This window comes from Pygoscelis adeliae, unplaced genomic scaffold (assembly GCF_000699105.1).
Source record: "Pygoscelis adeliae isolate BGI_AS28 unplaced genomic scaffold, ASM69910v1 Scaffold154, whole genome shotgun sequence".
NCBI lineage: Eukaryota > Metazoa > Chordata > Aves > Sphenisciformes > Spheniscidae > Pygoscelis > Pygoscelis adeliae.
This window is the reverse complement of record NW_008825113.1, coordinates 244,727-254,181: the sequence shown is the minus strand read 5'-3', so window position 1 is coordinate 254,181 and position 9,455 is coordinate 244,727. Positions and strand designations below refer to the sequence as shown.

Sequence of the window (9,455 nt, the reverse complement as noted above, 5' to 3'; positions counted from 1 at the left end):
TAGAGGTCCCTTCCAACCCATTCTATTCTATGATTCTATTCTATGATTCTGTGATTCTAAATTAGTGAAAGTTCTTATAGTGAGGGTATGTATTATATCAAGTATTGGATTTTAACATAAGGAGCTTAAGTGTGTCATGTCCAAAGACTTGAAAATGCTTTACTAATTCCGTACGGAGTACTGAGGAGAGTTATGCTGATTATCTGGAGCTCAGAGAATCTGATGCTGTGCTGCCAAATCTACTGTGGGGGTGGTAACTTCTAACTGAGATGACAGTAAATAGCTGAGAGGTGAGCTAACTCCTTGAACTATTGGTGGAGCTCATTTTCAGTGCCTTAGGACATAGTCCTGTTACCTGTATTTTGAGTTGGCTTCTTGGGTGCCCCACTCGGCATACTTCCTTTGGGGTCGTTTCTTATAAGTGCCCAGTTGTGCTGTACAAGTTGGATTCTATGACTAAATGCCAGAAGACACATGTAGCAAAAGAGTCCATTTCAATTTAATCTAAGGATTAATTACAAGAAACTACTGTCTGTGTATTATTCTCTGTATGGACAACAGTAGTGAAATTTCTTGGTAAAGTCGAAACTGTCAAGGGCTTTACTTGAATTCCCTTTCTGGAAGAGAGGAAAAAAGAGACCCTTTCAGTCTTTTACCTCTGAGGGGAGTTGTGTATAAATACAGCTAAATGTTTTATGTACTTCAGTGCAGTGTTAATGAGAAACAGATTAGTGACTCCTAAGACGTGTGAACCCCTGAAGTCGTCTGCCTTCTAAGAAAATTGGTTATCTATACGGTTCTCTTTTATTAGTAGAGAGTAACTTCCATGCCCATCAGTACTGAGTAAATATTAGGGAAGCAGATTATGATAGTTTAATTTTGTCTGTGCTCTAAAGACACTTTTCTTACAAAGAAATCTGTGATCCAGTGAACTATGGGACTTTGCCTGTCACAGAGGCAGTATTTCACACGTCTCAGCTGACCTAACAAATCTGGCTCCAGTATTAAAGCAAAGCTAGCTATGAGTCTTCTCTGCCAAATTTCATATGACTTCTTTGAAGGTTTACTCTGTCTTCCAGACCTTGCGTGGTTTAGAACTTGAACACGATGTAAAATACAATTTAACTGGCAGAATTTTTTTTTAACCTCTTTTTTTAGTCATTCTTTTGTAAAAGCAATAAACATTTTCCTCATTTAAGCACATGTAATTTTTTTCTATGTTAATGTGGGCATAGTTGTGGTAGTCAACTTCAATGCAAAATTAATAGAAGATAAGAAATTGGAAAATCAACTGTTCAGCTGGAGTGCATTAATAAGCTACTGCGATAGTTTATTCTAGTTCTAAATGCATGTGAATGAACTTGGATTTTTTTTTTTTTTTATTGCCTGAACTCTTGCCTGATTATTTAAATAGATACCTGAAATAGTTATCTATCTGTAAATGTTTGGATCAGAAAGATGGAACATGAATGGTTGTTGGTTTAAACTAGGTCACCTAAAAGGAGACGTTCAAGATCTGGCTCCCGATCTCGAAGGTCACGTCATCGTCGATCTCGATCTCGGTCCAGGGATAGACGCCGACACTCTCCTAAGTCTCGGTCACAAGAAAGACGTGAACGTGAGAGGGAGAGAGAACGCAGGTCAAAAGGCCTTCCTCAGATCAAATCAGAAACTGTTAGTGGTAAGTTTATTCTTTCTCTTTACTGTTGACGTAACTCTGCAAATTCTTGTAATACCATTTTTCAGATGCTCAACATCTTCCTGGTTCATGTATGGAACTTTTTTGTCTGTGCCCAGTATTTTCTTTAATGAATTTTAGAGTTCTGTGAAGTTGAAGATATTATAGTAGATACTATGCTTGTGTAAAATGGAATACTAAGAAGACAAACATTTCAGAAAAACTGTAAATGTCGAAGAAATACACTTCTTGTATCTGTTAGACTTTTTTTTAAAATTTAATGTTGCCAAGTCCACTTACCTTCAGTATATGATATCTGCTCAGAATATCCCAGAAGACAACTCCTAATCTGATGTGTGTGTGTTTTTTTTAATTTTTTTGTTTCTTTTTCTTGGGTTTAATGCTATTTGATGTGGGTTCCAAGACTCATCCAAACAGAACAAAAGTAAACTGAACTGTGATTTATTTTCTAAACTGTTGTAAAGCTGGTAAGAAATTCACCACACATCCCTGTACTTCCTTTACTCATAGTAGACAATTAGGCATTTTTGGAATATCTCCAAGTCAGAAATATTTTGGCTGTAAAATGAGGAAAGAAAAAGCTGAAACACCATGTTTTTCTTTTCCTTCCTTCGAGACATAAAAGGTGAAGCAGATTGAGCAACAAGAAGTTGAGTACATTATTGCGATTTTTCTAATGATTCAATGTTGTGGGTCTCTCAAACCTGGAGGGGAGCTTTGACCTGGAAAACACACAGGCTAATGTTCGGATATCTGAAGTAATCCTGGTTTTGCCTGTGTTTATAGACAAAATGTCTTCTGAATATTCCTGGAGAGTGTGGAATCTTCTCTGGAGTCATCAAGTAAAATGAGAACGTTCTTTTTTATATGAAGGACAAAAACTAAGGAGTTTTAACTAGCCAAAACCTAGTGAATGACAATACCATTAGTTTAAAAGGACTGCAAAGACTTAGTAGCTGTTCATTAAAAGCTTACTGGCAGTGGTGTAAGATACGCTTTTGCCAACATCTCCCCAGATTCTGTCACCTAATGCTTTTTAGGTTTGCAGTTTTGTATCACCTAGTGGGGAGAACATAGATGAGTATTAAATGTCGCTATAGTAGTCTTCACTGAATGTGATACTTTGAGCTCATCTGCTGTTTTATTACCTTGAAGCTTGAAGTGAGAGAAGCATGTCGCTTACTCTTTCTTGAAAGAAAAAGCTTGTGTCAATAATTTTTCACTTAACCATAGAAAGAAATGGCATAGAATAGGTCACTAAAGAGGTTAAAAGTTTGGTTGCTCATCGTAGTTGAATTGTCACCACATTCTGGAGGAAAAATATTGCTAGTAGTGGCTGTATCACCATAAACAATCTAATTATTGTCTTGCCAGTAAGTACCATCCATAACTTGCGATGGTGGCCCGTGGCTTGGATTTCATACTAAGCAGAGTGAGTTACCTAGCTGTGAAATACCTACTGTATGTGTTGGGATATTTCATGGAGCACTGCTAGCAGCAAAGCATATTTTTCCTTTTTATGATCATTTGCAAAGCTCACGATCATCAGAACTTGCAGGTCACTTCAATATTAGTTAACTAGAGAGCTGCTTAGTGACTGCATTCTAACAGTGATTCTGCTGTAGTTGCTGTGGTTAACTGTTAATGCAGCTCCAGGAAGGCAAGAAAAAGAGGTTTCTGTCAAACACTCCTAAAGATTAAAATATGTATTTTAATATTAGCTGGCTTTTTCATTTGAATAACTGACTATTTTAAAATGACTATTTTGACATTCTGGCTTGTGAAATGTGTATTTCCAAGTGCTCTTACAATCTGTGTTAACTCTTTGATTGTAGTTTGTAGTACTACGCTTTGGGTAGGACAGCTTGACAAAAGGACAACTCAGCAGGATGTTGGAAGTCTTTTGGAGGAGTTTGGCCCAATTGAATCAATAAATGTAAGTATGAATAGTGCAGTGTAAGCTACTTCGCTGTGCCATGGTTACAAAAAGTCTTTTCAGATTGTTTTAAGATAGCTTTATTTTTGATACGTTCAAAAGAGTCAGGAGCTCTCATTTCCTATACGGTTGTGTTTTCTAACGTGTAAACTCAATTCATTTGGACGCTTTGTAGAAAAACAAGAAGGCAGTTGCTTTAGTTTCTTGCAATTTAAAAATGCTCTGGGGGTAATACAAAAGATTATCCCATTTTCATACAAATCATGCTTTCTCTGGAGGGAACTGAATGAGAAAGAGCTATTGAGGAGATGGGTACAGAATTTCATACTGTGCTACTGAGTTCCTTGTCTGCTCCATTTTGTTTGATTATAGAGACGTGGACTCTCAGCTGGTGTTCTTGTTTCTTTTGCTTGTTTCTCTTCTGTCATTTTAGTCATAAACATGGAGAACTATTGTTAGGCTTTGCTGTATTTAAGGACATTTTTATATATAAATGATAGCTGTTCCAGTAGCTATAAAATTTCATTTAAACAAACAAACAAAAAGAAGTGACTGTAATTTTCTTCTATTCCCAAATTTTATAAAACAACATAGACGTTTTTTCTCAAATGCATTACAAATAATAAAAATTACTACAAAACTGCAGATAAAACTGATTGTGGAGGTACAGCTGGCAGCTTGTGGTATATGGAATGAAGTGGGGTATTAAAGTGTCTTGTTTCTTCCAACAAAGTAACTAATTGCCAGATCACAGCATTTACATGAACACTACTGTTTAACAATTTTAAAGGATTGAATATACAACGGTTGTCCATACTCCCACACGGAATAGAGTTAAAAACTTTCCACATAAGAAGTTGATTTTAATTTACTAGAAATTTGTATTTCCAGAAGATAATGGCTATCTTAGCCTCTTAAACGAACATTCTCTTTCATACTTCCATAGTCCTTTTTGGAACACCTGCTGATGTTCCAGCTTACTGTAATTGAACACTTGTATGTTGTTCATTACTTCGCTAATGTGCTAGCAAAACCAATTTTTTTTTTTCTTAAAACACAAACAGATGATACCGCCTAGAGGATGTGCCTATATTGTAATGGTTCACAGACAAGATGCTTACCGTGCCCTACAAAAACTGAGCCGAGGAAACTTCAAAGTCAATCAGAAATCTATAAAGGTACTTCTCAAAAATGTCAAGCTGTTCTAAAGTTACTGTAACTACTGTAATCCTTTTTCATCTGTTCTAGACTTTTAGGTATTTTAGACTTATGTATTCTGGATATGGTATTCTATAAATTTAATTTTTTTCTTGATAAGCATTCTTCCTGTTCTGTAATGTTGCTAGTGGAACTTGTATCACTTTCCTTGAAAGATTGCCAATAATTGTCTATTTAACCAACAAAAATGGTGTCCTTTTAGTCATTACAGTGGACTGTAACTATGTTTTTCTTGTTGCTGGTTATTTGTCTTATAACCGAGTTTAATTATATATGATAATCCTACAAAGACTACTAATAAATAAGGAAGAACGCATTCATTAGTGAAGTTCTTCCTTTTGTAGAACATCATATTAGAGTGTGACACTGTCCTCTGAAGGGAAATAGAATTAATCTCAGTGACTGGCGAACATTTGAAGAAACTGCCTTTATACATTTTTACAAATTGTGTGCAAGAGTCAAGCCAAGAAATAAGAACTAAGTCTGCTTTAAAACCCCCTCTTATTTCAGAGTCTTGTGACTAACCTATTTTTCCTGCTCTTTCAAGCAAAAAGAATACTCTAATTTTTAGCCTCAGATGGTAATGCTGTTTTGTGAGAACTAAATATTAAATCCCTTAAAATGGAAACATTTTACTGAATACATATATTTTTTCCCCCCCAAGATTGCATGGGCTTTGAATAAAGGAATAAAGCCAGATTACAAGCAGTATTGGGATGTAGAATTAGGTGTTACTTACATACCATGGGACAAAGTGAAACCTGAAGATCTTGAAAGTTTCTGTGAAGGAGGAATGTTGGACAACGAAACTCTTAGTCCAGGTAAAGTATTGCTACATCCTTAAATGCTTTTAAAAATTGTCCTTTGTGCTGGTGTCCTGAAGTTGGTGTGGCTGACTTTCATGAATCTGAGGTGCACCTAAAATCCTTGAAATGGCTAAGAAGTGCAGCAGGTGTAACCAGTAGGCTGGAGAGAGCTTCTAAGCAGTTAATGACAGTCCCTCATCAGGAGTTGTGCAGCTGTGTTATGAGAGGCTGGGCTAAAAATGCACGTGAATACCAGGTGACCTGTCAGCTGTGCTGGTGTTTGCCCTTGATGGTAATGCACGATGCAGGTGTGTTTTACTTGTTAGTCCCAGAGCCAGCTTCCCCGCCCCCTGCCCTGTTTGTGCAAGGCACCCCTAGCACAGGAGCCTACCTTTGGAGTACTTGTGTAGCAACTGAGCTGACGCAACTTCATAATTTCTAAAAAAAGTGCCCATAGTTTTCACATTTTTGACATTTTCAGTTCCTTTAGCAAGTCTTGTATTTATAGGGACTTAATAGAATTGTTGTCATTTTGTATGTAAGCAGTGAAAATATCAGACTTCTATGGTTGATTTAAGAAAATGACACCTGTTATAATCAGCAGCTTCAAATCAATTACAGGCTTCAAATCAGTATAGTCGCTAGTGTGCTGACTTTTGATTTTAAAAGGAATATTAAATGAATGCAGTACTTAAAAATTGAAATTGCCTTAAGTTCTTTGAATTGGTACTCTAGATTACTGGGTTGGTTTTAACCATAATGTGGTGTGCTGTCTAGTTATTGAAACATTATTTCAGGGTTTTGTCATTCTGTCCAATTTGCCCTAATTAGGTGGTGGTTATTCTTAATAGTAGCGTCTCTTCACGATAAATACACAAAAATAAGTTGAGTGTGTATTTTAAAGGAAAGTCTAACGAATGATAAACATAACCTCAATGTGTTCCGGTCTTCTCAATGTTTTTCTCTTTCCCATAATGTCTCTTCACTGATCCCTTTTTTCTGCTTAGCTGTCTTTTCCCAGGAAGTTCTGACAAACAATAGGAGCCATATTTCTTCTGTAAAATGCATTTAAAGCTGTATTTGATGTTTCTCTTACTTTGCTGTGATTCTTTATTGTTGTATTCTCCTTTTCCTTGTTCAAGACTTGAAAATGTTTTTTCAGAAGTGACTCCTCAAATTAGTGAAAAAGCTGCTGCCTTCTTGCTCAAGAGCTTGTCCCAAAACAGCCTTACTGTTTTTGTTACAGATAACGTGTTTCAGGGTCCTGGGCATGTATAAATGCTGTCAGTGCAAAGAATTGTTAAATGACTAATGAAAGGAATGAATTTGCTTGCTATGTTTCAGTGATTTGCTGTACTGTGTTTAAAGTAATTTGGAATTTTTATTGTTAGAAATACGTCTAAATGCTTCTTAGCTCTGTGCTTCTCATTATCTGAATATTTTCAATTGCATCATTTTTGTATACATCACAAAGCATGGTAGTTTTACATGGCAGTACTTGACTACTTGTCCGCTTCTACTGAGCTGATACATGTATGTTTGGGGTTTTTTTTGTATAGAGTGGAAGGGGATTCCCAAGAAGTCTGAAAATGAAGTAGCTCAAAATGGAGGTGCAGAAGCTACACATAATGAACCAGTGTCACCTATACCTAAAGCTTTACCTGTTCCAATTCCCGTTCCCATGCCTGCACCAATAACAGTACCTCCTCCACAGGTGAGAGTTGCTTCTCATTTGCTCTGGATAGCTAAACAAAAACTTACTTTAAATAATAATTCAGGATGGTAATACGTAAGTTAAAGAGAAGGAGGAAATATGATGAAGTATTGTAGGACTGTACTTCTAGTATCTGTTCTCTCAGTCCCGGATAAATGATTGCAGTAGATTCTTTTTATTAATGGGCTGAATTGCATCCTCTGAGTTTTATGATTGCAATTTTTTTTCTGTTTTCCTAATTAATTTTCCTCACTGTTGGCTTAAATAAGCTATAGACCTTCTAAAATATGCACATTGCTTTCATGTTTGTTCATATTGTGTATACTCTCTTTGAACAGCCTTTGGGAATTTAATGTAAAAAATTTCATACTCTTTCTTTGTTGTTACAGTGGTTCTTTAGTCAAAGCTGACATTGTATATTCATTTGCTAAAAGAACACTCTGAAATTTTACCATTAGTTTAAGTAACATGTAATAATAATTACTCCCTCCGGTGTTCTATAATCTGTATTTCTTTTAGCTTTACTTATTGACAGATGCGTTACTACTTTTATAGTAAGTTTCTTGTCACTGCTAAAATAGTAGTATACCTTCTCACAAATGGGAGGTAGTGTGAAGAAAACTATTTTACATCTTGAGAGAATGTGATTTATGGACTACAATATGGTAGACACTCAGAAAAGATCAAGAACTCAAATTATGTGAAGACATATATAATCGAGCCAATTATGTGATTTGAGAACATAGTGTGTTGAATTTTGTGTTGTTTTGACACAGAATTCCTGAAATGCTGTAAGGTATTACTAGTAAATGAACACATAAGTCAAATTTCTAATTTCAGAGACTTTTAATAGCCATTAACTGTATTAAATACTAGTGATTTTTTTTATTTTCCTTAAATCCATGCTGAAAAAGAAAGTGTAAAGAAAAAACCAACCAGTTTCAGAATATATAGAGTGTGCTGATTGCTTGTCTCAGCCTCATCAGCTTCAGTTTTTTACTATGGCAAAGAAACTTGTGTCTTCAGAAATTCAGGCCAGGATCAGAGAACTGTATTTAGTCTTCATCTTTGGTTTTGCTATGAACTTTTTTATGCTGTCTTATACTTGACCAATTCAGTTGTTTTCTCTGGCCATAAAATTACAATAGTTTAATAATTTGTAAATAGCTCTTAAAACTTACAAATTAAGTTCAGGTGTGATGATGTTAGCGGTGTTAGTAGTAAAAGTAACCTGTTTTGTAATATGCAAATGTGACCTAATGCCTAAAGGAAAAAGCTCATTATATTCCACTTCTTTTGTTTAAATAACTTTGTAGAATACCATTGCATTTTAATTAGCTGATGTATTTTTGTCCTCTGATACAAGCAGAACTGCTTTCATTTGTATTTGGCTTCAGCGTTCGGGACTGTAAGAGGTGGGGAGGTTGTTAGAGTGCTGGGTAGCTGCTGATGCTGTCCAGCCCGGAGTGGGTACGGTGATACCAAGTTGCTCGACCTGTCCGTGGGGCTGCTCCCCTGTTAGCCATGGAAAGCACCCTGCCCACCCTGGTCCCTCTGACTGGAGAAGCAGGTTTGATGTGTGTGGTATGTCAGAACAGGCTTTATGCATTGTTCTGATTCAGGCTGCAGTGATCAAGCATAGCGCTGCCTGACAGATAACCCCAAACAGCTTTGACTGCATGATTCCCATAACTTACTCTCTCTTTTCTCACTTCTTGACCTTCCTTTTCGTCGTGTTTTCTCCTCCCTTTCTCAGCTCCAATCTCTTCCCAGTAAACAACTCTCCCCTAATTATTTTTTTCCATGTTGGTTCCAGGTTTGCTGCATCCCCACCCTGCTATTTATGATACGATCACCTAAGTAATACTGTCCTTGTATGGTATTCCTGGATATGGTTACTTATAGAATCATAGAATAGAATCATTAAAGGTTGGAAGAGACCTCCAAGATCATCGAGTCCAACCATCAACCCAACAACACCATGCCCACTAAACCATGTCCCTAAGCGCCTCATCTACCCGCCTTTTAAATAACTTCCAGGGATGGTGACTCAACCACTTCCCTGGGCAGCCTGTTCCAATG

At 36.5% G+C, this 9,455-nt stretch overlaps 1 protein-coding gene across 1 annotated transcript in view; it reads left to right on the top strand.

The window, feature by feature from the left end:
• SCAF4 (SR-related CTD-associated factor 4) overlaps positions 1-9,455 on the top strand; it is a 39,522-nt gene that overhangs the window by 12,772 nt on the left and 17,295 nt on the right. The window contains exons 12-16 of the mRNA XM_009328011.1: positions 1,491-1,681; positions 3,535-3,635; positions 4,700-4,813; positions 5,518-5,674; positions 7,219-7,373. Coding sequence (XP_009326286.1) covers positions 1,491-1,681; positions 3,535-3,635; positions 4,700-4,813; positions 5,518-5,674; positions 7,219-7,373 — 718 coding nt within the window. The remainder of the gene's footprint in view (positions 1-1,490; positions 1,682-3,534; positions 3,636-4,699; positions 4,814-5,517; positions 5,675-7,218; positions 7,374-9,455) is intronic.